The 27,713-nt window shown below is 64.9% G+C and overlaps 3 protein-coding genes across 10 annotated transcripts in view; all 3 read left to right on the forward strand.

Moving 5' to 3' along the window:
• MOV10L1 (Mov10 like RNA helicase 1) overlaps positions 1-5,910 on the forward strand; it is a 58,725-nt gene extending 52,815 nt beyond the window's left edge. For 2 of the 3 annotated variants that reach the window (XM_070453547.1, XM_070453548.1), the window contains 2 exons: positions 287-424; positions 509-3,251. In XM_070453547.1, the coding sequence (XP_070309648.1) occupies positions 287-424; positions 509-604 (234 nt within the window). In that variant the 3' untranslated portion in view covers positions 605-3,251. The other variant, XR_011482980.1, reaches the window with a different exon arrangement.
• A 1,206-nt stretch (positions 5,911-7,116) lies between these two features.
• On the forward strand, positions 7,117-14,930 carry PANX2 (pannexin 2). The gene is made up of 3 exons (XM_020882035.2): positions 7,117-7,621; positions 11,969-13,399; positions 13,761-14,930. Exons 1-3 carry the CDS (start codon positions 7,396-7,398, stop codon positions 14,102-14,104), a joined length of 2,001 nt encoding a protein of 666 aa, XP_020737694.2. The 5' UTR covers positions 7,117-7,395; the 3' UTR covers positions 14,105-14,930.
• Positions 14,931-17,613: 2,683 nt separating this feature from the next.
• TRABD (TraB domain containing) lies at positions 17,614-25,866 on the forward strand. 6 transcript variants are annotated; one of them, XM_070453551.1, is made up of 11 exons: positions 17,614-17,715; positions 20,830-20,974; positions 22,179-22,245; positions 22,463-22,541; positions 22,867-23,033; positions 23,216-23,356; positions 23,755-23,865; positions 23,950-24,089; positions 24,299-24,471; positions 24,548-24,659; positions 24,760-25,866. In XM_070453551.1, the coding sequence occupies exons 3-11, from the start codon at positions 22,213-22,215 to the stop codon at positions 24,935-24,937; spliced, it is 1,134 nt and encodes a 377-aa protein (XP_070309652.1). In that variant the 5' UTR covers positions 17,614-17,715; positions 20,830-20,974; positions 22,179-22,212; the 3' UTR covers positions 24,938-25,866. The 6 variants fall into 6 exon arrangements, with proteins under 6 accessions (XP_070309652.1, XP_070309654.1, XP_070309651.1 ...); XM_020882032.2 differs by lacking the exon at positions 17,614-17,715 and adding an exon at positions 19,659-19,749; XM_070453552.1 differs by lacking the exon at positions 17,614-17,715 and adding an exon at positions 19,814-20,719.
• Positions 25,867-27,713: the final 1,847 nt, after the last annotated feature.

The following is a 27,713-nucleotide window of genomic DNA, read 5'->3' on the forward strand; positions in this document are numbered from 1 at the left end:
TGGGCTCCGAGGAGTCTGTTCTTCTTTTAAAAATTCCCATAGTGACCAGTGCACTGCTGTTAACTGCAGGCAGATTAGGGAGTTCAGGCAGGAGAAGAAGCAGCGTTTCTTGAAACCCACACGTGAGGTCACCCCTGGGGAGAACACAGCGAGGTGAAGCGTATTCCCCTCCCATGGCAAAATGAAGACACGCTGACATGTAACATTTTTAAATGCTTTTATATATCGAATTTCTTTCCACAGCAAAAATTTTTAAATACTGTTTTTATTCATCTGTGTTTTTTAGGTACGGTCAAATGAAGATAGATTTGAAGATGATAGATATTTTTTGGGATTCTTGTCCAACTCAAAAAGATTTAACGTTGCAATCACCAGACCCAAAGCCTTGCTGATCGTAGTGGGAAACCCTCACGTCCTGGTCAGAGTGAGTCGCGGCCGGGGGCGCGGGGCGCGGGTCCTGGGGGCAGGGCGGCTGTGAGAGCCAGCCGGCCCCCCGCTGTGTCCGCAGGACCCCTGCTTCGGGGCGCTGCTGGAATACTGCATCGCCCACGGCGTCTACACCGGCTGCGACCTGCCGCCCGAGCTGCAGCCGCTGCGGGACTGAGCCACGCCTCCTGGCGGGCGGACGCCGGCCTGCCCCCTGGGCTGCGCGGCCACCCTCCATCTGGTCCTGGGGTGACATTTCCAGTCTGTGTCCCTTGCCCTCGCACAGCTTCATAAGAAACTTCAGTGCCCCTTGTAAAGCCACCTTGGGAAGCAGGGCGGTCGCCAGCCCCGCCACAGTGGTCCTGTGGGCGCCTGAGCCCCCACGGGAAGCCCCCCCCACTGGCCCCTGCCTCTCCACATCTGCAGCCATGGCTGGGTGTGTGGCCTCCGCTCCCTGCCCAGCAGAGCCCTGTTGAGAAAGGGCGGCCAGAGGCCAGCTCCACCCCCGAGGGGCGCTGTCTGGATGCAGCCTGCCTGGACGCCAGCCTTGGCTGCGGGCCTGGGGCCCCTGGTCTGACACCTGCTCCCTGTGGGCAGCTCCACACCTGCCTGCCCCCGCCCCAGGGCAGTCCTGCAGCTGTCACCAAAACAAATGCTCAGTGGGATACCTGCGAGGCATCTGCCTCAGATATGTAGGTGTTGGGGGATGGCCAGGCTTTCACAGGTCCTCCAGGCCCTTGAGCCACTTCCCCGTCGTGTGCCGGCTGTGGGAAACCCAGCGGCTCTGCCCGAAGGCAGACTGGTCGGGCACGGGGCTCAAGCGTCCTGCACACCCACTTCCTGGTGCAGCTAGGCAGGGCCACGGAGACCTTCCCGTGAATCCTGCAAAGGTGGAGTGTGGAGTATGTGGCAGGAGGGACAAGGCAGGGACTGTCCACACCAAGTTCCCACGGCCGTCCCAGGACCCTAGTGCACGTACCCTGTGACGGCTGCTGCCACCCCCAGTCCGAGGGCCTTGTCCCTTGTTGACAGCTGTGAGCACAGGAAGTGCCCTCATCCCAGCTCACAGGTGGGGAAGTTGAGGTCCTGGGGGTCCAGCCCGGCACCCACTGGGGCCCCACTGGTGGCTCAGTGGGTAAGAATCCACCTGCCAATGCAGGAGACGTGGGTTTGATCCCCGACCTGGGAAGACTGCACGTGCTGAGATGCAGCTGAGGCCTGCGCACAGCTGTCAAGCCCAGGCTCCTGAGCCCACAAGCCCCAGAGCTCGCGCTCCCCACGAGGAGCCGCTGCAGTGAGAAGCCCAAGCGCCACGACCAGAGCGCAGCCCTCGCTCACCGCAGCTGGAGAGATGCCCATGCACAGCCCTGAAGGCCCAGGGCAGCCAGAAACTAATGTGAAAGGCTGCCCATCCCCAGCACATTGTAAATGGTACCTTTTCATGGCAGCCTTTCCAGTGTCTCCAACAGAATCAAAAAGCTGTTGATTTGCCGCTCACCTCTGTCCACTTGACGAGGACCCCGGCCAGCTGCCCCTTTGCAGCTGGCCGCAGCGTGCCACTCCTCCCTCCACAGAACCGCACCCCAGAGCAGGAGGGGCTCAGTTGACGGTCGAGGCCATCACCGAGGGTCTGCTCCTCCGGGGCGCACTGTGGGCCGGGGCCAAGCCCTCTGCCAGCAAAGTGCAGCAGCTCACGGCTCCACTTCCTCCGGAGATGCCTGTGCCCCCAGCCCTGGCGGTCGCTGCCTCTTGCCAGAGTGAGGGGTGCTGACCAGGGCAGAGCTCCCAGCCCACCTGCCATCCACGTTCAGGGTGAAGCGGCCCTCTGCTGTGTGGTGTGTTGAGACGGCTGTGGTTACTGCAGCGTGACTCGGCCTGGCCTGGCCTGCCCAGCATCCTCTGCTGCTCCAGACAAGTGCAGTCAGTCCCTGCGTATGGGCAAGCTCCGTTCTGAGCGCTGTTCACAAGTCCAACGATGTTTGCATAGGTATCTAGCTAACACAATTGACTACGTAGTACTGTATTGTAATAGGTTTATAATACTTTTCATACAAATAGTATATAAAAAACAGCGCGACAGCCAGCATACAGGGACTGGTGTCGCCTGAACAGGCAAGAAGAGTTTCCGCTGAGGAGGAAGAAGAGGGGAGAGGGGCTGAGCTGAAGGAGTCAGCCACCAGAGACAAGGCGCGGCCTCACCCACGTCTGATGTCGCTGGCTCAGGCCTGGTTCCATGCTGGATCCAGTTCTGTCGTCCCGAAAAAATGATCCGGTGAGGTCTGGGTTGTAGCTCTTTTTCTGTCGTCATAGATGGCACAGTAGCCCTGGATTGCATTCTGAACGGCTGCTACAGACGAGAACAGTGACTCCTCCAGCAGAGAGCACTCTCTGCCGTCTCCTGTAGGCTGACTCTCTCCGGTCCTTCAGGTCCTCTTCCTCCTGTCTCTCCCCCTCCTCTCTCTCTCTCCTCAGTTCCCTCCATTAGTGAGGCCCCCATGTTTTCTCAGCAAGGAGTGGAGGGAAGTCATCCTCCTGCAGATCCGCTCCGGCGTCTCTGAGGGCCACTGAATTGCTGAAGGTCTCTTTGGGCTCCTCATCCACCTTCTCAAACCCTCAAGAATTGTGAATTATGGACAAACCCCATTCATGGTAAGGCTGTAACCTCACGCCAAGCAGAGTCGATGTTTTTTACGGCCTTGTAGATGGTGTAGGCCTTCCCAAACTGTCACAGGTTGTTCCTGATTGGTCAGTGCCTTTACTTTCTGGTGGAAAGTGTGACATGAGTAATACTTCCTGAAAGTCAATAAAACTCTACTTGGTCCATAGGTTGGATGAGTGACATGCACTACTTCCACACTGGGATGAAAATCATCTACAAGCAGGGGGTAGCCCGGGGCACTGTCCAGCTTCGAATGTCGAACGGAACGTCCTTCTCCACACAGCCTGTCTCTGCCTCTGGGACGCAGTGGGAAAACCAGTCCTGGAAAACGGGCTGTAACCAGGCTTCGGGGTTACTTTTCCACACAACAGGAAGAGAGCCCTTGGCTGTTTCTCAGGGCTCGAGGGCTCTCTGAGTGGTAAATTAAGAGAGGTTTCAGCTTCACCTTACCGGAAGCATTGCCACCAAACCGCAGAGTCAGCCTGTCCTTTGCTGCTTTATAGCCTGGCATCAGCTTTTCCTCCTCACCAATGTAACTTCAGCCTAGCGTCCTCTTCCGGTACAGTCCTGTCCCATCCAGTGTAAAAACCTGCTCTGGTAAATACTCCCCTTCATCAATAATTTCTTGAAGCATGTTAGGAAATTGCCAGCAGCTACCATCGCACCCACTTTTATGTCATGAAGGCTGACACTGGCTCTAGCCTTGAACCCGTGAAATCGGTCATGGCTGGCATTAAAGGACACACCCTCTGATTCTCCCTTGTGGGTCTTCTTCAGGTCTTCATACAGGCTTTTAGCTCGCTTCAATCGGCATTAAGCTGAGTGGGGCTAGGCGCTCGTGCTGGTCCTGCAGCCACATGCTGAGAAGGTTCTCCGTCTCCTCCGTCACTTTCCCACGCCTCTGCAATGCTCTGGCCAACATCCTCTGCACAGCAGACCTACACATTCCACCACCTTGTCCTTGCTCTCTAGGAGCGCGCCGACGGCTGAACGGTTCATGTTTTGAGAGTGAGTGACGTTGACCGTCTTTTCACCTCGCTCTGCTCTCTGTTATTTTCACTTTTGTTTCCATCACTGTTTCTTGGCACTTCTGAGCGGTACTAGCTACATTACCACTGTTTTTGCACCTGCTTCCAGATATCCTGGCCGTGAAATAAAGACACTGCACCTCTGCGCTCTCTACAGCACTGCTCAGTAAAGGGCACAGAAGCGCAACGCTCGCAAAGGACGCGCTTGGTGACAATGCACACCAGACGCGTGAGCCAGCGAGACTGCACATGTGCGCATGAGCTCACACCTTTGGAAGGTCACAACTTGGAGGCTCACATATACGGGACTTACTGTATCTGCAGTGCATCGAGGGGGTCATCTGTCCTAAACTGTGAGACTGTGAACCCGAACCTGGGAACCAGAGCTTCCCCTGTGTTCTCAGGATTATTAGCTACATACTCAACACAATACTCAGACATTGCAAATTTGCATAACAACATGGAAGTAAAACTGACTTGGAAATGCGTTAATAACAAGCCATCTGTCTTCATGGGAGAACACTGCTTAGGGCCAAAACGAGAGAGTATTCAGAGTGGCACTCTTTCCTGTTTTTCGTCTTCACTGATACAAGAGCTGGTAAAACATCACCTAAGTAGAGATGGGAGTGCTTTGCTGTAGCAACATCCCTCAATTTTCCAAAGTCTCATGTGTCAGAGGCCACATGTTAATGTTCTAGAGACAGAAATGACCACCCACTCCAGTATTCTTGCCTGGGAAATCCCGTGGACAGAGGAGCCTGGCGGGCCACTCCCCATGGGGTCACACAGAGGCGAGACTGAGCGTGCACACGCAGCACAGTCAACCCCACGCCGGGCTCAGTCGCTCAGTCGTCTCGACTCCTCCGACCCCGCGGGCCATCACCGCTGTGTGTGTGTGTGTCTCGGTGTCTATAAAGGTATCGTCATGGGAAAGGGCAATCTGCCCCCTGCAATGCCGCCCCGCCCCAGAGGCTGGATTTGGGGAGCCTGGCCCCCCCACTCTGGGCCGGAAGGGCCTGGGGAGGGTGCAGCCCCTGTTATCCACCTCTGTCCAAGTGGGAGTTGCAGGGGAGCCACAGAGAGGCGGGGGGCTCAGAGCCCTGGTCTGGGCGTCACCTCCACACCCAGGCCTTCTGGTATGACAGCGTCGGAGGGGCTGCTGGCTCCAGCTGTGCCTCCTGTCCCGTGGGAAGGCGTGGGCCAGCGTTTCCACGGCACCCACTGGGTCCTGTCTCTCACCGCTGCTCCAGCAGCGACTCCAGCACTTGCCATGGCCACACGCCCACTCAGAGCCCATGAGGCCAGTGGTGTTCGCAGCACCAGGCTGACTATAAAATAAACCAGCGCGACTTCCCTGGTGGCCCAGTGGTTGAGGATCTTCATACCAGTGCAGGAGACACAGGTTCGATCCCTGGTTCAGGAGGATCACGTGCCATGTGGCAACTGAGGCCACGCTCTAGAGCTCTAGAGCTCTGCAACAAGAAAAGCCACTGCAACTAGAAAGGACCCCCATGCAGCAACGAAGACCCAGTACAGACCTACATAAATTAGTAAGACACACCAGAGGCTGGGTCTCTGTACAGTGGGACTTCCAGGGCGTGTCTAGGAAGTACCTGCAGAACCGAGACATTGCAGGAGAGACAGAAGACGATGCGCCCTGTTCCCCAACGGGGTGGCTTAGCTCAGTGTGGATTTCCACTTTCCCCATCCTGCAAATGTGCATGGAAGAGGAAGGGCCGTGACTACCTAAGTCGTCACGGGAAAAGGAGGGCGCGGGGACCTGCCAACCTCTGGATCCTGCAGAGCCAGTCAGGAAAGTGTGCTGCTGTGGGGAAGGGCCAGCCTCTGACGGGAGGTGTCAGGCTTGGGGGGAGCTATTTGAAAACAGGCAGTCCAGCTCCCTCAGTGAGCAGCAGACAAGTAAAATGACCTGGAAGCCAGGGGCAGGCGTCATTTGGGAACATTCGTAAATCTTCAAAAACACAGGCACATTAAAAAGGTTTTGTGTTTTGTTTGTTTTTAAAAAGTGTGAAGTTAAGGCTTGTACAGGATAAACCCCCTCTCTGAACCTCTGGGCAGAGGGTAGGGAATTAGCTCACCGCAGTGACCCAAGGCCTGCAAATACTGGTGCTCACAACATGCTTGGATGAATTAATGAAGTTGAAACTCCAACTGTGCTACATATTTTACAAAGACCACGAACCCATCCTCTACAGTGGCATGGGTTCCTGCCCTGAAGGAGTAAAGTGAAAAAGTGAGTCTCGCTGGCAGTGGGCATGGAGGTGCAGCTGGGCTCTGCCGGGAAGACCTAACCCAGGAGGATGTGCAGTGGGGTTGCCTGAGGGTGGCTACGCGGGTGCCGAGTGGAGGGGTGAAGTTCAGGAAGGTGGCAAGGACCCGGGAGCCCGTGCCCCGAGGCCGGTCTGGAGAATGCCTTTGACAGTGGCAAAGGGACGGGGTGATAGGGAGGGAGGTGCCGGGCTGGAGAGGCCTTGGGGCCACGTCGCGAGGGGAAAGGGGACGCTCACCCGGGCCATGGGTCAGGGAGTGGGCGCCGGGGACGCCGGCTGCAGTGGAGGGGCCACGAGTAGACGCCCCATAGCGTCCACCTGCCCGCCTCCCCGAGCGGGGAGGGGTGCCAGACCCCTCCTCTGTGGCCGCAACACCCCGGGTGGGTGGGGGCCTCAGCGCCCACCGTGGCGGCCAGGGATCGGTAGGGAGCGGAGAGGGACTGCGGAAGGCCGGCTGCGAACCCCTCTCGACCGGTCGGGCGGCTCCCGGACGCTGGGCTGGAAGAAGAGGGCCCAGGACGCCGCAGGTCTTCCCGCGTTTCCTCCGCGTGCGGCCGGCCCCGCGCCCCGGGAGAGGGGAGCCACCCCACCGGCTCGTCCTTTCCCTTTTTCCCACCCTGAGGAGGCGGAGGGACCAGTCATTGCTCATTCATTTTGTTTCATTTAAATATTTTTTTGCTAAGTCATCGCCGGCGCCGCATCTGCGTGCGGGGGGGTGGGGGGTGGGCGGAGCTACGCCCCGAGTCGCCGCAGGTAAACAGCCCCCTCCCCGCGGCGGGACCGCAGCCGCCGCCCGCCGCTCGGGGCGGGGGTCCCGCCGCCGCCCCCGCCGGGAGGACGCGCCGCGGCTGCAGCCGAGGCGGGGGCGGCGGCCCCTGCGCCTCCCGCAGCCCGCGTCGGCCCGGGCGGCCCGACCCCTGCCCGGGGGGCGGCGGCGGAGCGCCCCCCGCCCCCGCCGCGGGCCCCGCGCCCCGGGTCCCCCGCGCCCCCCATGCACCACCTCCTGGAGCCGTCCGCGGACATGGCGACGGCGCTGCTGGCCGGGGAGAAGCTGCGCGAGCTGATCCTGCCCAGCGCGCAGGACGACAAGGCGGGCGCGCTGGCCGCGCTGCTGCTGCAGCTCAAGCTGGAGCTGCCGTTTGACCGCGTGGTCACCATCGGCACCGTGCTCGTCCCCATCCTGCTGGTCACCCTGGTCTTCACCAAGAACTTCGCAGGTGAGGCCGGAGGCTAGTGGCGGAAAGGGCACAGGCCTTCTGAGGTCTCCCTCGCTGACCCAGCCGCCGCGGGCCTCCTCACTGGGACCTGCAAAGGGCGCGGTGCACCGGGTCTCCCCGCAGAACCCCTGCAGGTGTTGCGGGTCGTTGAGGCTACCTCCCCACGTCTCTCCTCGCTGGATGGATTTCCCCTTCCCTTGGTTCACACTGGGTAGAGGGTGCTGCGGTCTAGGCATCAGGAGACATGGGGTCTGGCCTGGAAGAGAGGGACCAGGAGGGGGAGTGGGCAGGGTCTGAGAGGAGGAGGAGTGGCCAGGTGGGGACCGGGAAAGGAGGCTGCAGGTGACGAGGCCCGGGGACACGGAAGACCGCTGCTGGGTGGGGTCCTGGGGCCAGGAGTGGAGTGAAGACCCTGCGAAGTGGGCAGATTCTTGTCTGGGGCCCAGGGATGCTCCAGCCACTGGGAACCTGGGTCGGTCTTGGGCAGAGGCCCAGCAAGCAGGCAGGGCCTGGAGGAGCCGGCCGTGGGGGCAGTGGACCACCCTGGCCTCAGCAGGAGGCTGAGCCTGTGAGGCTGATGCAGGGAGGACAGGGCGGGGACCACGCAGCGTGCTCGGGACGAGCGGTCAGGCACCCGGGTCTGCAGATGTGGTCCCGGTTGGACTCAGTGTCAGGGCGCTGAGGGCCCTCTGAGAAGCAGTGACCCCAGGTGAGGCAGCGGCAGGGAGGAGTGGGCTCCTGGGGCCACTGTCCTCCCAGGGGGCCCATGGGGGTAGGTGGTTGGGAGACTGGAGACAGGAGATAGCACCCCCATCCAGGGTCTGGCTGGCAAGCGGTCTCAGGGTCCAGATGTCCAGGGAGGCCCCTGGGCATCCATCAGCCTGCGCAGAGAAGGCCCTGGGGCAGCGGGGTGGAGCAGCTCTCCCTCAGGGATGCAGACAGACAGCTTCCAAAGGCCTCTCCTTTAGGGGTCCCTGTGACCAGGGCGGACACTGTGCAGGCTGCCTCGTCCGACCCCTGGGCAGGGCACACCCAGAACCCACATGCTCAGACACTCCCGGTCACCTGTGACCTGTCCCCTCGGTACTGAGTCACCACCCTCTGCAGGGTTTGAGCCCAGGGGTGGGGGTGTCCTGCCGCAGCCAGAAGAATCCTTGTCCCACCCACCGGGGCCCAGCTGGGCCAGGGGCACCTGGTGGCCAGACCCTCACTTGCTGCCCTGGCGTGGGGGGTCCACCCTATCTGCCTGTCGGAGACTGGGCGAGTGCATGCTGGATGTCCGGCTCATGGTGAGGAGCCAGCCAGACGAGACCTCCCTGATACCAAGGCCTGTGCACATCCCCCGGCTGGAGGGTGGCTGATGGTGGGAAGATCCTCATGGCTCCGTAAATGCCGCCCACCCTTTAGACCTGCTCTGTGACAGACGGAGGGGACAGCCAGGGGCACAGCTGAGCGAGAGGACCACGAGGAGGGGAGTGGAAGCGTTGCCAGGTTCTCCAGGGGCTTTTCTGACGGCTCCGTGGCAAAGAATCCGCCTGCCAACTCAGGAGACACAGGAGATGCGGGCTGGATCCCTGGGTCAGGAAGAGTTCCTGGAGGAGGGCATGGCAACCCACTCCAGTATGCTTGCCTGGAGAATCCCATGGACAGAGGAGCCTGGCGGGCTGCAGTCCACGGGGTCACAGAGAGCCGGACACGACTGAGCACACAGCACAGAGCAGGTTCTCCAGGCGCCACGCGGGCCCCGGGCAGAGGGGACCAACCCCTGCCTTTTCCTAAGTAGCCGGATACAGCCGGCTCTGGCTCTATTGTGCTTCACAGATACTGCATTTCTCACAATTTGAAGGTTTGTGACAACACTGTGTCAAGTCATTTATCAAATAGCATTTGCTCAATTCACATCTGTGCTGCATTTTGGTAATTCTCACAATATTTCAAATTTTTCATTATTAATATATTTGTTAAGGTGATCTGTGAGCAGTGATCTTTGATGTTACTACTGCAAAATGATTACGACTCACTGAAGGCTCCAATGATGCATAACATTTTTTAGCAATAAAGTTTTTAATTAAGGTATGTACATTCCTTTTTAGACATGCATACAGTATACAGATATAGACCACAGTGTAGTATAAACATTTTTACATGCACTGGAAGAAAAAAATGTGTTACTTGCTTTATCAAGGCATCTGGAGCCAAACCTGCACTGTCTCCGAGGTGCCCGCAGGTGGGCAGGGTCTCCAAGGGTACTGGGGTGCCCAGAGGCTGGGAGGGCCCTGGCCACAGTGCCATCCTCCAGAATGGTGCCCTTCGTGAGCTGTCTGCGTCTCGGGCCCCCAGCAGACACCTGTGCAGACCCTGCCGTGTCTGAGTGCCCAGTGCTCAGGCTCCGGGGCCCAGCAGTTACCGCAACCCCCCGCCCCCGGAGTCCAGCCCAGGTCCTGGGCCCCTGCAGGTCAAGTCAGGACATGTGGCCGCCGCTCCTCCAGGGCAGGGTCCTGAGGCGCCTGGATGCCACACGTGGTCTCTGCTGGGCGCAGCCTGCTTCGCAGTAGCCAGCGGGCGGGAGAAGGACGGAGGTCCTGGAGAGGAGCCCGTGGGGCGCCGGGCTGGGCCTCCCCTGAGCTGGAGCTGTTTCCCCTCCCTGCTGGCAGGCAGGGCTGGTGGCGGGCGTGAGAGGACCCGGGGCGGGGGGCCTGCCTCGGTGCACAGCGGGGCTCAGCTCCCCTGTGCCTGCAGCACCATGGCCACGGGAGAGGTCTCCCCGTGCCCTGGGGCCCAGCCAGGGCCTGGACCGGGGCACCGCCCCCCAGGGTCCCTTTCCCCAGCAGAGAGCGTCTCCTGGCCTGGAGTTGGCTGTAAGGACAAAAGTAAGTGAATGAAATGCTATTTTCTCAACCGCGACGCTGGCTCCTGTACCTTTTCCGTGTTCTCGGAGCCTAACTCACCACCAGGCCCCAAATCCGTGTCCTTGTCAGGGGCCCTGGGCTGTGGGAACAGCGTTTCCTGACCTGCCCCCACCCCAGTGCCCCCGCCTTATCGCCACCCCTAAGCCCGCTCGCCCGCCTCCCTCGTGCCCCCAGGCCCCTGACTCCCCAGCACCCGCCAGGCGGAGTTTGAGGTCCGCACCCCCAGAACGAGCCGTGGGCCCCGCTCTGGCGATGCTGAGGCCCAAGGCCTCCAGGATGGCACGAGGCTGAGACAGGGTGATGGTGGCCTGAGGCCTGTGCGTGTGAAAGGGAGGTGGTCTCCGCAGGCTGGGCCAAGGCGCATATAGGGTGTTTGTGCCCAGGGGGTAGCCGGCCCCTCGGCCCCTGCGAGTCACCAGCAGTGACCAGCTGCCTCCCCAGTCAAGGGCTGGCTTTGTGCAGCAGGCCTTGGGGTGGGGGGCCTGCACAGACAGACAGATGGGCGTGCTGGTCCCCACAGCTTCCTGGTCTGCGTCTCCTGGGCTGAGAGGCTTAAGCTGGGGCAGAGGGGGACTTAGCGGCCTGCCCCGGGGCTCTTCAGGTAAGGGGGAGGGTGCCCGCTGTGTTCAGGTTGGGGTGCCGCCTCCTCCAGTGAACGCTGCCCTCTAGGTGAGGGGCCCCGGGCGCCGGCACCTGCAGGAGGGCACCCCCGACTGGAGCCCAGCCTGATAGCGCAGTGACCCGGCCTTCAGGGCCCAGACCACCCTGCCCTGAGGACAGTGCCGAGGCGGCCAAGCCCTGCCCTCTGGGAGACCCGGGGTGGGGGCCACGCCTCCCGCTGTGGTCTGCGCCTGTCCTCACCTGGGGAGACAGTTCTTCCTGCGTTCGGGACGGAACTCTCACCCTCGCGTGTTGGGCAGACACCAGGGTGTGGGTGATGACTCCTTGCTGTCCGATCACTGGAGTGGCTCCCCTGACCACCCAGCATCCAGGGACCTCAGGCCTGCCCTTCCCCAGGACAGTGGGTCTGGGGGGACACCCTCACCTCTCACAGGCAAGCGCCACTTTTGCTTTTCTTCAGTCATGCCCCCGTAACCTCTGGCCAGGGAGGACTCACCCAGGGCACCTGCCCTCCTCAGGATGGGTGGTGGTGCCAGGCTCCGGGGGCGCCCCGGGCTCTGGACTCTGCCCTGTGTGCTGGGAGCGGGCGTGGTGGCACCTGGGGGGAGGCCTGAGGTTCCAAGTGCAGATCTCTGCCCCCCCAGGTGGGCAGGGCTGTACCCTCCACCCTCAACGCAAAGCTGACTGCAGTATGTGGGGGCGGGAGGGGGTGTAGGAGGAGATCCCCGCGGGACACAGCAGAGACGGGGAAGGGGGCTCGGGAGCCGCAGACCGGGAGGGGTCTGATGCCCCAGAGCCTTCTCCTCTCTGCCCCCAGAGGAGCCCATTTACTGCTACACGCCGCACAACTTCACGCGCGACCAGGCACTGTACGCCCGCGGCTACTGCTGGACGGAGCTGCGGGACGCGCTGCCCGGCGTGGACGCCAGCCTGTGGCCGTCGCTGTTCGAACATAAGCTGCTGCCCTACTCGCTGCTGGCCTTCGCGGCGATCATGTACGTGCCCGCGCTGGGCTGGGAGTTTCTGGCGTCCACACGCCTCACCTCCGAGCTCAACTTCCTGCTGCAGGAAATCGACAACTGCTACCACCGGGCGGCCGAGGGCCGAGCGCCCAAGATCGAGAAGCAGATCCAGTCCAAGGGTCCGGGCATCACGGAGCGCGAGCGACGCGAGATCATCGAGAACGCCGAGAAGGAGAAGAGCCCCGAGCAGAACCTGTTTGAGAAGTACCTGGAGCGCCGCGGCCGCAGCAACTTCCTGGCCAAGCTCTACCTGGCGCGGCACCTGCTCATCCTGCTGCTCAGCGTGGCGCCCATCTCCTACCTGTGCACCTACTACGCCACCCAGAAGCAGAACGAGTTCACCTGCGCGCTGGGCGCGGCCCCAGGGGGCGGCCCGTCCGTGCGCGTCACCTGCAAGCTGCCGTCGGTGCAGCTGCAGCGCATCGTGGCAGGCGTGGACGTCGTGCTCCTCTGCGCCATGAACCTCGTCATCCTGGTCAACCTCACGCACCTCTTCATCTTCCGCAAGAGCAACTTCGTCTTCGACAAGCTGCACAAGGTGGGCATCAAAACGCGCAGGCAGTGGCGCCGCTCCCAGTTCTGCGACATCAACATCCTGGCCATGTTCTGCAATGAGAACCGGGACCACATCAAGTCGCTCAACCGGCTGGACTTCATCACCAACGAGAGCGACCTCATGTACGACAACGTGGTGCGGCAGCTGCTGGCGGCGCTGGCGCAGTCCAACCACGACGCCACGCCCACCGTGCGCGACGCGGGAGTGCAGACCGTGGACCCCAGCGCCAACCCCGCCGAGCCCGACGGCGCGGCCGAGCCGCCCGTGGTCAAGCGGCCCCGCAAGAAGATGAAGTGGATTCCCAGCAGCAACCCGCTGCCCCAGCCCTTCAAGGAGCCGCTGGCCATCATGCGCGTGGAGAACAGCAAAGCTGAGAAACCCAAGCCCGTGCGCCGCAAGACAGCCACGGACACTCTGATTGCGCCGCTGCTGGACGCGGGCGCGCGCGCCGCGCACCACTACAAGGGCGGCGGGGGCGACGCGGCGCCCGCGACCGACAAGAAGCACGCCCGCCACTTCTCCCTGGACGTGCACCCCTACATCCTGGGCACCAAGAAGGCCAAGGCCGAGGCTGTGCCCGCCGCGCTGCCGGCCTCCCGGAGTCAGGAAGGCGGCTTCCTGTCCCAGGCGGACGAGTGCGGACTGGGCCTGACAGCGGCGCCCGCGGAAGGTAGGGGCCGGCAGGGCGGGAGCAGGGGGCCGTGAGCGGGAAAAGGATTGCGCCATCCGGGTGGACGCCGGGGCAGGCAGGGGAGCCAGCTGCGGGCGTGACCCCAGGCAGCTCCCTCGCCCCAGGGCTCCGGGAAGCAGCCGGGAGGAAGGGCTGGAGAGGGGAACAGACGGTGAGGTTGCTCAGCTCCTGGAGAAGGTTCTGGAAACAGGCGCCCCTGCTCCTGGGGCAGCCAGGGTCCATCCAGACAGGCCACCGTGCTGCGGAGCGTCAGCGCTCCAGCCCGCCGGGAAGGAGGGGAGGGCAGGGCGTGCGGGCGGAGGAGGGGCTGCAGACACCCTGTGCTCTGGGCTGTTTGCAGGCGCGCCGCTCCCGGAGGAGGAGGTCCTCTACTCTGCAGAGCCGGCCCGGGGCGTGCTGCCCCCTGGGGGCCCGTTTCGCGTCTGCTCGCCCCCCGCCGCCCCTGCCACCGCCCCTCTGTCGCCAGCCAGCCTGGGCAAGCCTGACCCCCTTGCCATCCTGAGCCGCAATGCCACCCACCCGCTGCTGCACATCAGCACCCTTTACGAGGCCCGGGAAGAAGAGGACGGGGCCCCCCGCGCCCCCCAGGACGTGGGCAGCCTCATCACCATCCCTCCCCCGCAGCAGATCCTCATCGCCACCTTCGACGAGCCGAGGACAGTAGTGAGTACCGTGGAGTTCTGAGGGCCGGGGTTGCGCGCGGCTGCATGACCGCGAGGCCGCTGCTCCCAGCCCCGTGCGGAGGCGGCCTCCGCTTCGCCCGGCACTGCCCACGCGCCCCGGCCTCCCGCCCGCATGCCATGGGGCTCAGCGCCTCTCCCCCCGGCCCCCTGAATGGCATCGTCGGGGCGCTGGCTGGGTCCGGGGCTGGCCAGGACCCCGTAGGAGCCCCGCGGCCAGAGGCCCAGAGCCGCCCCCTCCCCCCAGCATCAGGCGCTCGGCTGTGAGATGAAGAATTTATTTTTTTAGTTGATTCTGTTTGGGGCCTGGGATGCTGGCCTGTGAGGGGCCGGGAGGTGGCAGGACGACTCAGGGGGGCGCGGGGGGTGGGGTGGCACCTCAGCCTTGGCCCGCCCCTGCAGGGACGTGTGCCCTGGTGGGAGGGGCCGGGCCCCCTCCGGTCAAAGGTCAACATGCACTTTCTCCTCATACCCCAACCACCTGTCCTTTATTTTACTATGATTACTGTAATTAGCCAGTACATTTATTATCCGGCGGCTTCGGATGCCTTTAAATCAAAGGATGTTGTGCGTGTGACTGTGCGAGCGTGCCCGCGGGTGTGTGTGAGAGCCGGCGAGCGTGGAGCGTGTGCGTGAGTGGGTGTGGGGTGAGGCCGGTGAGGGCAGGAATCCAACGCAATAACCATGCCCCCTCCAGGCCACCTGAGGGGCCCCAGCGGTCTGTGGGAGCCCCGGGCTGGCGTGGGCGGGGCTCCCCATTACCTCAGCCACGGGGACATCATGACAGTGTTAGCAAGGTACCGAGCATCTCAATAAAGATTATTCTGATACCCCCGGGTCCCGAGTGCTGCGTCCCGCCAGAGGCCCGTGCTCCAGCTGGGGCTCCATCTCCCTGCACGGGGTGGAGGTGCTGGGGGGCAGGGCACCGGGAGATGCCCGCTGCCCTCCGGGGGCCCTGCCGCAGCTGAGCCAGGCCGTGTGGTCCTCGCCAGCAGCCTCCAGCTGCCTCACGTGCATCCTGGGCCCCTGGGTGAGTCCCTGCCTCAGTGGAGAGGGCCTGGCCCCTGGTAAGCCGCCTCCATCAGATGCTTGAGGGCCCAGCTGCGAGGTGCACCTGAGGCAACAGCCAGGGCTGGCGGGACTCAGGAGGGCTTCACCGAGGAGGCACCCGTGTTGCGGAGACTCAGGGTAGGGGGCTTTCGGGATGCAGGTGGGGGTGCAGCTGGTCCGAGGAGTCATGAGCCTCCCAGGCCCTGCAGGAGACCCTGGGGGCCTAAAGGTGGCTGGGGAAGCCAGGCCAGGGACCCCGGGGCTACAATCACGAGGGGGCTTGGTGGGGATTAGAGTGGGACCATCTGCTGCACCGTGTGGAGGGCCGACAGGAAGACCCTGGACAGGCCCTCTCTGGAGCAGCCCCCGCTGGGCGCCCTGCAGATGATCTCTTGTCCAGGGGTGGCATCCTAATGGGGTTCCATCATCACTCGGGGACGGTGAGGCCTGAGATCGGGGGAAGCCGCCACTTCACAGACAGCTCCCGAGAGGAGGGCCCCAGGGCCGGGCAGGAGGCAGGCGGGAGGATGTGTGGGCTGGGCCTTTCCTGGGGTTTCCACAGGGAGGGCGCATGTGAGGCAGGGTGAGCAGGCTCAGGACGGGCCAGCATGAATAATCTGGGGGGGCTCAGGCAGGGGGCTGCCCCTGGCTGCCGGGTGCCCGGCCCGGGGGATCCCGAGGGCAGCACCAGGACACACAGGAGCCCGAGGAGGATGGGGCGCCATGCTCCGGACGTCCCCTTGGCCTGTGAAGCTGTTCACCGGCTCTAGGAACTGGCCAGCTCTGGGAGGGCCGGTCTCTCCAGGGTTAGCAGGGTTCCCAGCCCTGCCCCAGAAAGCACTCACCCACACCTGCCGCTCTCCGCTGCCCAGCGTCCCAGGACACGTGGCCCCTGCCCCTCAGGTTGGTACCATCTCCACGTGTCTGGGGAAGGTACCCAAGGACCCACGCAGGCTGGGCCAGCCCCGCAGGTCAAGCAGCTCCGTGGTGATGGTGACCCCAGCACCGGGGCCAAGGTGGCCCCTCCCCAGGAGAGCGGCTGTGCCCACCTGGGAACCCAAGCCACCCTGACCTCAGGCCCCCCCACCCCTGAGGGCTGGAGGGCAGTCCCCGCCCCGCCCACGCCCACGCAGGGCCTCCCTCAGAGCCGAGGCATGCCGGCGGCCGCGGGCCTGCACTGGCCAGCGTGTGCCTACCAGTCGAGGCAGGGCTGGAGCGCCACGGCCTCTGAGCCCTGGGCTGTGTCTCTGGCAGGACTGCTCTCCCCCAGCCCCGTCCCTGAGCCAAGGCTGGCAGGACGTTTCGGGCCCAGTCTCCTCCAAGGCCTGGGTTGGCTGGGGAACAGAGGGAGTCAGACTCCCACTGAGGCTGACCTCCTCCTGCGGGCCGGGGCTGCACCTCAGGGGAGCAGGCAGAGGGCGCCCCACGGGAGCTGTTGGTCCACGACACACGGTCCACAGCCAGTCCTGGGCAGGACAGCTGGGGGCGCCCTCCCTCTCCCAGGAGGAGGGGCGTCAGGAGAACCTCGGACCGCACCCAGGGCAGCCAGGATGGGAGCCCGGGCCTGCATCAGTCACACCAGCCCAGCGGGGGCGTCTCAGCCAGGCCGGCTCTCCAGCGGGACGACTGCCTGGAGTGAAGGGCAGCGCTCCAGCTCTGCTGTGTGGGTGGCCAAGGCGGCGGGGCGGGCAGAGCCAATCTGTGCCATGCCAACCGGACAGAGAGGCTGGGCCCAGGCTGTGGGCCAGGAGCCTGGAAGCTAAGGGTCAGCCTGGAGGCTCTCCTGACAGCTCAGCCTGCCGGCCGGGAGCCCACCCTACTCAAGGCTGGACGGGGCGTTTCAACTCAGAACGGGGGAGCCCGGGACCCGCAGGGGCGCCAGGACGGGGTGCACCCCCTTCGTGAAGCTAACCAAGCAAAGCGGATGGGGCCGGCCTCACTCTGGGCTCCCCGTCCGGCTGCGCGCCCCCATCCCATCCGCCCTGGCCCCGCCCGCACCTCCCCGGACCCCACCCGCCAGGCCGAGGGGGCGCCCAGGCACCCGCACGGGCGCGATCTGCGGTCTGGACTCTGCTCCTAGCGTTGCATTGATAGTTCTGTATCATAGCAGGCCACACGAACATCCACTCCCTTTTCCCGACAGGAAGCTGCGGCCAGAGAATTTCGGGGCGCCTCGCAACGCCTCCCCAATACGGCCGCAGGCCTGGGACTCGAATCCACGTCCTCAGACGCCGCTAAGCCCTCGGAGCCTGGCGCGCGAGGAGGGGCCGGGTGGTGCTCCTTGCGCTCGGCCTCCTGGAAAGTGAAGTCCTCGCACAGTCGCGCGCGGCCCTCTGGGAACTGTAGTTCGCAGTTGCGGATCGGGCCTGCTGCAAGCGCAGGCAGACGGCGCGCCGGACTACGGTTCCCGGCAAGCCGCGCGCCCCCGCCCCCCTCCCGCCCCCCTCCCGCCCCGGCCGCAGCCCGTCTGGCCGCCCCGCCCCGCCCCGCGGCCCCGGCCCGCCCCGCCCCGTCCGGTGGGCGACGCGCCGCATGGAGGCCGGCTGAGGAGCGCCGCCCCGCCTGGTACGCCGCGCGGCTCGGGCCGGGGCGGGGGGCGCGCGGGGCGGGGGCGGCGGCTGCAGGGGCGGTCCAGACCGGGCCCAGTCGTCCCGCGGCACGCGGCCCCGGGCCGGAGGGTCAGCGCCGGCCTCCGCGGAGCGCGCGGGGCTGAGGGCAAGGGCGCTGCGGGCCGGGGGCGGGGACCGGGCTGTGTCGGGGTCGGGGTCGGGGTCGGGGCCGGGGCCGGGGGTGGCGGCGGTCCGAGCGGGCAGCCCGGCTCCGCAGGGGCGGCGGCGTGGCCTCGGAGGGACCCTGGGCCCTTCACGGCGCCGGCGGCCTCTGCTCTTCAGGCCAAGGAGTCGGGGCTGCCATATGGAGCCCCGGAGCCCAAACTCCGAGGCCCGGCGCGCTCTCCTCACCTCGATTCTGGGAGTAGCTTTATTGAGATGTAACTTACATGCCGCAAAGTTCTCAAATGCGTCTCTGTGAAAACTGTCCCGAGAAAGAAAAGCGAGGCTCACGGAGAGCAGGAAGTCCTCGGCGTCACACTTGGGGTGTCAGGGCCGCCGCATCCGGAGATGGGTGGCCTCCAGGTGTCTTCCTCCGGGCTCTCGGAGCCCCGCGGAGAGGAGGGTGTGCAGGCCGCCGGCTCGCTGCGCCCCCGTGAAGCCGGCACTGTCTCTGGGCTGTCTCCCTGGCTGTCGCTGCCTGCCCCCTTTTTGTGTGACTGGGAGGGAGCCCCCTGACCTTGGCACCACTGGGCAGCCTTGCAGGATGGCGGTGATGCTGCGGTGTCAGGCCTGGGGCAAAACCGCCAGGAGAGGGCCCAGCATGGTGGGCAGGAAGGCCCCCACCTCCCAGTGCCTCCATGGAGGTCAGCATGGGGACCCGCACTGGGCAGAGTACAGGTTCCAGGAGGGCTGGCCAGGTGTGCTAGGCCTCCAGCTCAGGTGTGACTTGACCCTTTACCCATATCCTGACCTTTGCCACAGCTCCATAAAACAGCCTGCCAGACCCAGGGCTGTTCCAGTGGCTTCAGAAGTGGGGGTGTAAGGGTGTAGCTTCAGGCCACACTCTGCTGCCTCCCACTTAGTCGTTTTTCTCTACAGCCTGTTGTTTGTCCAGTTTGGGATCCCTGACCTGAGCAGGCAGGCCTAGTGGGCTGGTTGGGAGCTGGTTTTTCTGGAAACTCCATGTGGCGCTGGTCAGCTCTTGGCCAGTAAGGGGAAGCCGGGCTGGGCTCTGGGAGGCGTTTCTGGCTTCTTGATTTTTAGAGGTAGATGGGAGGGAACGACTGAGTGTGATCATGACAGAATACCACCGATGGGGCTAAATCAACAATTTCCTCACAGTTGTGGGGATAGAAAATTCAAGACCAAGGTTCCTGCTGCCTTGGTTGCTGAGAGGAGCTCTTCCTGGCCCCAGACAGCTGCCTTCTCACCATGCACTCCCAGACCAGCCCTCCCGGGGCTCTTCCCAGGAAGGCTCTCATCCTATCCTGGGGCCCAGCCTCGTGACCTTCTCATCTGAGTCATCTCCCGGAGCCCCTGCCTCCTAATTTCATCCCATTGGGCTCAGGGCTTCAAAATATGAATTAGAGGGGACATAGCCCAGTCCATAGCAGTGGGACCCTGAAAGGAGATGGCAGCCCATGGTCTGGCTCCCAGCCGGCTGCCTGCTGTCCTGGGTCTGTGCTACACGGGGCACTCAGCAGGCTGTTTGCTGCGCTAACACCTCGTCCAGCAAGAACGCATGACACGTTCCCTGGGGGTCCCCAACGCAGGCGGGGCTCTCCCTGCCTGTGAGCCGGTGCGTTCTCTGGTGAACCCGGCAAGATGGGTCCTCTTGGGGGTCAGGGGCTCCCTGGCATTTGGAGTCTGTTTCCCCGGAAGTGTGTGGGTGGAGCCAGATCACGGTTACGCCCCTTCTGCGGAGGCGCCTCCTGGTCCCCCTGCCCCAGGGACGGACGCCGATGTGCCGTCTGAGCACGGCACACCCTGTGCCCATCATGGGACGGCTGGGTGGCTGCTCGAACCACCCCGGCCCTGGAGGCCAGAGGTAGGCATCTGGGCAGGTTGGGGGGTGCTGCTGAGGCCGCGCCGTGCCAGGTGGCAGTCTGAGAGCTGCCAGCCCTGCGAACGTCCCCCTGCAGCGTGGTTGCTGACAGCCCAGCTGCCTGTTTGCTGGAGGACCAGCCTCGGGCCACCCCGCTCAGGAGGCCTCCCCAGGCCGCGCTCCCTAAGGCCAGGGCGGTAGTGACAGCTGCTGGGGTATGGAGAGAGCACCTGGATCGGGTGGGAAGGTCTGCTTTGTGCCGGCTCCCCAAGAGCTCGGCGGTGGTGGCCGGGTTGCTGGGCGGAAGCCTGGTGTGGGCTCCCTGAGCCTGGGCATGGAGCCTGGGGCCTGCTGGGCTGGGCTGCCAGGACCTGTCGTCCAGAGATCCTGTGGCCAGAAACGCCACCTGCGGGTGTGAGGAGGTGGAGGCTGGGCCCTTGCTCCCCTCCAGGCAGCCGAGAGGTCGGGTCCCGGCTGTAGAGATCTGAGGGTGTGTCACGCTAGGAGGAGGGTCCTGGAGGGGTCCCCCAGGGGCCCTGCCTGAGCTTCTGGGAAACCAGACGTTGGGAAGTGAGAGACGCCTCCCGGGCCAGGCACCCACCCTGGGGCACTCCAAGTGCTGGGTCTGGGTACTGTGATCGTGGCCCAGCTGTCTGGGGGCTCATGGCCTGTCTGCCCCCTGGGACAGAGGGTGGGTCTGGGGGGCCGACCAGACTGGGGGCCCCAGGCCCGGGGGAGGGAGACTGAGGCTCACACAAGCTTCCTGGGACAGTACGGGTGCTGCCTGGAGAAGCTTCTCTGACCCTCTGGCACCTCGTGTGAAGAGGACCCAGGGGGCTCTTCTGGGTCTGCTAGGGAACCTGAGAGGAGGGCGGGCCAAGCCAGACACCGCAGACGCAGCTTCCTGTTTCTGTTCCCATGGGGCTTTGGTCTGTGAAGCGGGAATGAGGCGGCCCTGGGGCTGGTGAGGCCGGTGAGCCGCCCTCCGCCGGGACCGGCCCCTGCAGCGTGGCTGCTGCTCCGGGTGGGGGGCACCGGGGCCTGGCCTGCTCAGAGCTCATGCTGGCCCCCCGCCCCCCACAGAGGCCCCCGGCTCTGCCTGCCACTCCTTGGACGGGGCCTCACCCGGGGCCTGTTGGTCCCTCTCGGGACCCTTCCCTCGACTTCATTGCCGGGAGCCCCAGACCAGGACGACGGTGCTCCGAGAGGGGCTGGGAACGGAGCCCGGGTGAGAGTTGGGCCCAGGGTCACAGGGTACAGGGGAGCGGAACTTGACCTGGTGTCGTGTTTATTTTATGGTCTGTATTTCCTCTTTGTTGTGAAACTGGAGCTGACGGGGCCTTGGGCACGTCCTGCTGCCTGCGTGGACCTCCCGGGCGCCCCCCGCGGTTCACGTGTGACCACGTGGACGTGAGAGCTCACCACTGGGCTGAGCCAAAATCAGATCAGAATCGCTGCTCACGTGACGGTCCCGTCACCTGTCAGATCCTCCAGTGGGCTCAGCCCGTGGGTGCCCCGCAGGACCCCAGCTCCAAGCTCAGCTGGAACTGAGGCTCTTTCAGTTTCTGGTTTGTGTCCAGAGGCACTTTGCGAGGTCTGGGTGATGACGGCTGTGGGGCAGGCACTGCTTCTGTCCTCAATGCGGGGGGAGAGAACACCACGTCCCAGCCCCTGACATCCACCCACCCCCGCACACACCCACCCCATTCCTGATACCCCCACCCCGCCCCCTGACACCCAAATGCCCCTACTGTGTCCCTGTACCCTCAGCCTGCCCCCGGACACCCCTGTCCCTGACACCCCTACCGTGTCCCTGACACCCCCACCACCCCTGACCCCCTGATTTTCTCAGGTGAGAACAGTCTTCCTGGGCTCCAGCTCCTGGCTGGCCTCTGGTAGGAACAGTGCAGAGGCTCACAGACGACCCAGGGGACTTGGTTTCTAGCTCAGCTTCTTAGAAGCAGGCTGGGTTCTCAGTGACGCCAGCACAGCCGGGCCGTCCCCGATCCCTGCTCCCCGCGCCTCCCGAGTCTCTGCTCACACCCGTGTGAGACTCACACCCGTGCCGACACTGCTGGGACGCGGGTGTCACTGCCCATGAGAGCGGGGCTGTGGCTACGCAGCCTCCCACGCCGGCCCCACACAGACCCCTGCCCACCGCTGAGTGTCATTTTTTTTTAGGGAATTTTATAAATTTTGTTTTTGTTCCGAAGTCAGATCGGAAGCACCCAGGTCTGGCCAACTCCCCCATGGGGTGTCCCCCTGCCGGGCAAGCAGAGCGGGCGCGTCCCAGCTGTGGGCGACTCCAGGCTTTCTGCTCTGGCATCCCCGCTCCACGCCCGGGGCCCAGGGCTTGCCCGCGGGTGCCCCTGGCACACTGAGCCGGTGCCCGGCCCTGGGGCCCCAGGTGAGGACGGCCCCTGTTTCCTCAGGCTTCACGCATTGCTGCCAGAGCTGCTGCCAGCCATGGAGGAGCCGGAGGAGCAGCCGCCCCGCGAGGTCAGAGGCTGGGTGGGCCCAGGGGAGGGGTGCAGAGTCCCCGGGGCTCCCGGGGTCACACCGCCTTCTGTGCCCAGAGGCACCTCACCGGTTTTCCCACCGTGTTGCTGACCAGCTGAGGGCCACGCCGGGCGCCATCGCGAGCGTGTCGGGGGCACATGGCCTGCGGTCCCCCAGGCCGGGGGCGGCACAGCCTTAGCGCCTCCTCCCTCCGCAGGCCGACACAGAGCCCGTCGTGACTTCAGGGGCCTCAGAGGCGGTGCCCAGGGTGCTCCCCGAAGACCCCCAGAACCTGTGTGCGTGCTCCCTGGGTCCCTGTGGGGTGGGGCTTGGGCGGGGTGACCTCCCGAGGTCGTGGTGAGCCGGGGCCCCAACCCAGCCTGGGGTGTTCGGGGGTGCTTGAGCAGGAGCCCCCTCCCCTCCTCGGGTTGGTGGGCTGGGGGCTTCAGAGTCGCCCTGGAGCCCATGGGCCCTGCCGCAGCCTCTCCTGGGCGCCTCGGCAGCCTGGGGCTCCCACCCAGGCCCCAGGATGCTCATCCTGGTGGGCAAGAACCAGAGGCTCCAGACTGGGAAGGACCCCGTGCAGGCGGGCGTCCCTGAGCTGGGCTCGCTGTTCCGCAGCCGACGTGGATGCGTTCAACCTGCTGCTGGAGATGAAGCTGAAGAGGCGGCGAGAGCGGCCCGACCTGCCGCGCACTGTGACTGAGCTGGTGGCCGAGGACGGCAGCCGCGTGTACGTGGTGGGCACGGCCCACTTCAGCGACGACAGCAAGCGGGACGTGGTGAAGGTGAGGCCGCCGCTTCCCGGCTTCGCGGCTTCACGTGCTGAACGCAGCGGCCCAGCCGCGGGGGCGGCCGCCGCCGGTCCGGCGCGTCCGGGGCGGGGCTCTGGGCCGGGGCGGGGGGCGGGGCTCGGGGCCGGGGCGGGGCTCGGGGCCGGGCGGGCCCTGAGCTGGTGTGTCCGCGGCAGACCATCCGAGAGGTGCAGCCCGACGTCGTGGTGGTGGAGCTCTGCCAGTACCGTGTGTCCATGCTGAAGATGGACGAGCGCACGCTGCTGCGCGAGGCCAAGGAGATCAGCCTGGAGAAGCTGCAGCAGGCCGTCAGGCAGGTGCGGCCGTCGGGCGGGCCGGGCCCGGGGCGCTGCCCGAGGGGCTGGAGAAGAGCCGGCTGGCGCCCCAGCCCCGAAGCGGGAGCGGCTCTGGCCCTGGGGACCCCGGGGGTGCCGGCAGGTCACAGGGCTGGGGAGGGGGCTTCAGTGTGTCCTGGGGCCGCAGGCCGAGACCCCCACTGCGTGTCCCTCCCCGGGGACATAGGACCCAAGGGAGATGTGGACAGGGGAGTCGGGTCTGGGCTGGAGGGCTGAGGGCAGGGGACTCCGTGGGGCCACGGGCAGGCCGCCGACCCAAGCCTGCAGGCGTGTGGTGGACACGCCTACGGGCGGGCGGCCTGCGGAAGCCCCGCCCCGCCCCCTTGCGGCTGACACGCCCTCCACCCCCCTCAACGCAGAACGGCGTGGCGTCCGGGCTGATGCAGATGCTCCTGCTGAAGGTGTCCGCCCACATCACCGAGCAGCTGGGCGTGGCCCCCGGCGGCGAGTTCAGGGAGGCCTTCAAGGAGGTGGGCCTAGGCCCGACTGGGGCCGGGGGCTCGGGAGGGGCCTGGGGTCCCCCACCAACACCCCAACACCTCACCTCCACCCAGGCCAGCAGGGTGCCGTTCTGCAAGTTCCACCTGGGCGACCGCCCCATCCCTGTTACCTTCAAGCGGGCCATCGCCGCCCTCTCCTTCTGGCAGAAGGTCAAGCTGGCCTGGGGCCTGTGCTTCCTGTCGGACCCCATCAGGTAGGTCCGCTCAGCCTCCTGACTGGGGATTCGGCCAGCTGCCTCATGTGACCCACAGTGACCGCCCCGCCGTGAGGCCTGCTCCCCGAGTTCCCGGGCTGGGTCTCCTGCCGCCCCTCCCCTCCTTCCATGGGGTCCAGATGCGGGCGGGGAGGGGGAGGGGTCCCTGCCCTGGGCCCACCGCCTCAGCGCCGGCCGCCTCCCCTCAGCAAGGACGACGTGGAGCGCTGCAAGCAGAAGGACCTGCTGGAGCAGATGATGGCGGAAATGGTGGGTGAGTTCCCCGACCTGCACCGCACCATCGTGTCCGAGCGCGACGTTTACCTGACCTACATGCTGCGCCAGGCTGCGCGCCGCCTGGAGCTGCCTCGCGCCTCCGACGGTGAGCACAGCGCCCACGGGCACAGGGCCCCGCGGGGAATGGGGGTGCTCGGGTGCTCATGCGTCTCCCACCCCAGCCGAGCCCAGGAAGTGCGTTCCCTCCGTGGTGGTGGGCGTCGTGGGCATGGGCCACGTACCCGGCATTGAGAAGAACTGGACCACCGACCTCAACATCCAGGAGATCATGACGTGAGTGCTGTGCCCCGCACGCCCCCGCCCCACCGCCACGGAGTCGGGCTGGGGGCTGGGACCGCCCCCTCAGCCAGCCCAGCCCGCCCTCCCTCCCCAGCGTGCCCCCGCCGTCCGCCTCTGGCAGAGTGTCCCGCCTGGCCGTGAAGGCCGCCGCCCTGGGCCTCCTTGGCTACGGCGTCTACTGGACGGGGCGCCGTGCCGCCAGCCTGCTCCTGGCCCTGCCCGCCGCCCGGCACTGCCTGCAGAGGCTCTCCCACGCCTGGCCGCACAAGTAGCAGGACGGACGGAGCCAGCGCACCCGGGCAGGGGTCGCCCTGCCCGCCCCCAGCCCGCCCAAATAAAAGAGTTGTTCACTGTCTGAGCTCGGGCTTCCCCGCAGCCCCTCCGCACACCCGCTGTGGGCTGTTAGGAGGCTCACCGGCCGGGACGAGCCGCTGGGCAGGGGCAGGGGCTCGGGAGGCCAGCCAGCCCCTTCCTCACTGTGCCTTCTCTCCGAGGCGGGCTTCGGGGGTGTCTCGCAGGGGGTCGGGGCCACTCCCTGGGGCCAGGCTGCGGCCATGCAGCCTTGGGGTGTCCCCTGGGGGCGACTCAGCCAGGCTCAGGCCCCCAGGAAGCGCCAGCAGCAGCTCTGCCTGCAGAGATTCTGTGTTTTGGGCTTTTAAAAACGTCTGAAACTGTTTTACTCAGGTAATTTTAACTTAAATTGAAGCAAACGTCAGGAAATACTAGCCTTAAATCTGGTTGGGACCGAGAGCGTCTTTTTCTTGAGTCTCAGTCCTGGGAAGATGAGCTTGTGGGGCACATCCGCTCCGCTGCGGGCAGCCAGGCCGGCCCGCGCCTGCCTCCAGCTGCGGGGGCCCAGGGCCCCACCCTCCCGGGTGGCTGACCCTGCTGCCTGGGCCCGCGGTCGCCCTTGCCCTCTGGACAGACGGTGGCTGCCAGCAGGGCATCCATCCACCTTGCACGGGCCCCAGCCTGGGTGCAGTCGGGCCCCACACCGCACTGCCCTGTCGCCACCTGTCCGCGTGTCTCCTGGTCTCCTGTCAGCGGCGTAGTGTCTGGGGCCCACGGCCTCGTCTGATTGTGTGTGTTGACTCAGTGTCCAGATGAGGTGAAATCCACACCACGGGCTGGACCAGGTCATTGTCATTCACATGCTTGTATACCCATCCCTTAGAAACTGAAATAAAATCTAATTTTGGAAGCCATCTTGTGAAATATGTGGGAAGGGGGCTCAAGTGACTGGCGGGTTGGGGAGGCGCCAGCGTGCTGGGGGCTCCCCCCGCCCCCGCAGGACTCTGCCCTCACCCTGCAGTGCCGCCCAGCCCAGCCCAGCCCATCTGGGAGGAGGCAGGCCGAGACCCGCAGCTCAGATCGGTCCAGAAAGCCCAGAGCGGAGAGGGGCCTTCCCCCCAGAACACACGCTCACCCACCCCATGCGGGCCTCCTCTGTGCTGCTCTGCGTCCAAGGCCAGTGAGAGTGGTCGGCGGGCACAGTGAGCTGGGGGCCCCAGAGCTCTTGGGCCTCCCCCTGCCAGGGCTCTTCTCTCCACTGGTGCAGGCAGTGGGCTCGGACCCCCAAGGCCTGGCCAGGTGTGGGTGGGGGGCAGGAGGGGCCGAGTGGATGCTGACCCTTCACCCCACAAGTCTGCACCCTGTAGGCCTCTCACTGCCCATGAGGACCCTGCAGGGTCCCTGCCCTGAGCAGCCCAGGGAGGGGCAGACAGGGACCAGGCTCCTCCAGCCCCAAGTTGGGGGGGGGGGGGGGAGGGCAGGAAAGCCAAGGCAGGTGGGTGAGGGCCACATGGGACCCACCGGGTGACCACGGCAGTGGGGGGAATCCAGGGCGGGGGCAGCCTCTTCCGGAGGAGGCAGCCTGACAGTGAAGGGACAGTGATCAGGTCGTGAGTCACCTGCTGGGTCACCTGCAGGCCCTTCTGGGGCCCTGGTCCCCGGAGTGCTCTGAGCCATCCTGGCCGCATCTCTCGGGGAGGGGCCACTCTCAGATCCTGGTGGGGAATCCCGGACCCAGTGGCGTGTGTACCAGCCCGCTGGGGAGCCCGCACCCCCTTCCAGGATGCGGCCGGCAGCTCGGGGGGTGTGGACTCGTGTCAACTTTGGTAAAAACAAGAGACGTCACCGTCGGAGGTTGGGAGGGAAGGCGGGGGGCAGGCACACCTGCCCAGAGACCACCCTCAGGTGCTAGCTCCTGGGATGCAAAGGCTCTGAGCCTTAGCTCCAGGCAGGAAAGGCAAGGAGGAGATGAACCACAATGCCAGATACAAGTTAGGTATAAAATAACTGCCAAGCCTGAAGCCTGAAGAGTTATTTGAAGCTTCACCCTGGGAATTTTAATGTATTCCAATGCAAGTTTGTATTACATTGACAAGCAGAAAAGCAACAAGGTTTCATTTTTCAAATATATGACAAGTACTTGGAGCAGAGTGGACTGACCAGACCACCAGAGAGGGGCCTGTGGGCCCACCCAGGCGCTCAGCATAGGAGATGCTGGTGTCCCTGGCCCCACCCAGCTCCTCTGCGAGGGGGGCACGGCCAGTGGAGACTGGGGCCGGGGTGCCGCTGGACTGAGAGGTGCTGGCAGAACTAGAGACTGGGTCCCAGGACCTCGTCAGAGAACACAGGGCAGGGGTGGCCAGTGCGGCAGGCCTGAGCCTGGGGTGCCCCCACGGGTGACCCCTGAGCCTGGGGCCCCCCCCATGGGTGACCCCTGGCCGGGGCTGGAGCACACTTGGGGCCTGGCTCCCCGCCCGGCCTGCGCACCACGCTGCCGGCAGACCTGCCGGACACGGACAGCCACATGCTGCGGGCCCACTGGGACAATGACCGCGTGGACCTCCTGGACCAGTTTTACTGGCCGCCCCTCGGCCTGTCCTCGGCCCAGGTGAGTGCCTAGGGGGCTGGGGGCTCTGCTGACAACCCCCTGTCCACAAGCGCCCTGTTTTGCTGACACGTTTTCCAGGTTGGGGGCGGGGGAGAAGGCTGAGGACCCAGAGACCCAACTTCTCGGCCTACCGCTGCCAGCCTGTGCGC

Source organism: Odocoileus virginianus, chromosome 23, assembly GCF_023699985.2.
Source record: "Odocoileus virginianus isolate 20LAN1187 ecotype Illinois chromosome 23, Ovbor_1.2, whole genome shotgun sequence".
NCBI lineage: Eukaryota > Metazoa > Chordata > Mammalia > Artiodactyla > Cervidae > Odocoileus > Odocoileus virginianus.

Bases quoted from the DNA above. Each gene is read 5' to 3' on its own strand.
- PANX2 (XM_020882035.2), top strand. From the start codon at position 7,396: ATGCACCACCTCCTGGAGCCGTCCGCGGACATGGCGACGGCGCTGCTG. The intron at 7,622-11,968 runs GTGAGGCCGGAG...CTCTGCCCCCAG, and splicing joins CTTCACCAAGAACTTCGCAG to AGGAGCCCATTTACTGCTAC. The intron at 13,400-13,760 runs GTAGGGGCCGGC...GGCTGTTTGCAG, and splicing joins GACAGCGGCGCCCGCGGAAG to GCGCGCCGCTCCCGGAGGAG.
- TRABD (XM_070453549.1), top strand. From the start codon at position 19,664: ATGTGCCGTCTGAGCACGGCACACCCTGTGCCCATCATGGGACGGCTG. The intron at 23,034-23,215 runs GTGAGGCCGCCG...TGTCCGCGGCAG, and splicing joins GCAAGCGGGACGTGGTGAAG to ACCATCCGAGAGGTGCAGCC. The intron at 24,472-24,547 runs GTGAGCACAGCG...CTCCCACCCCAG, and splicing joins GCTGCCTCGCGCCTCCGACG to CCGAGCCCAGGAAGTGCGTT.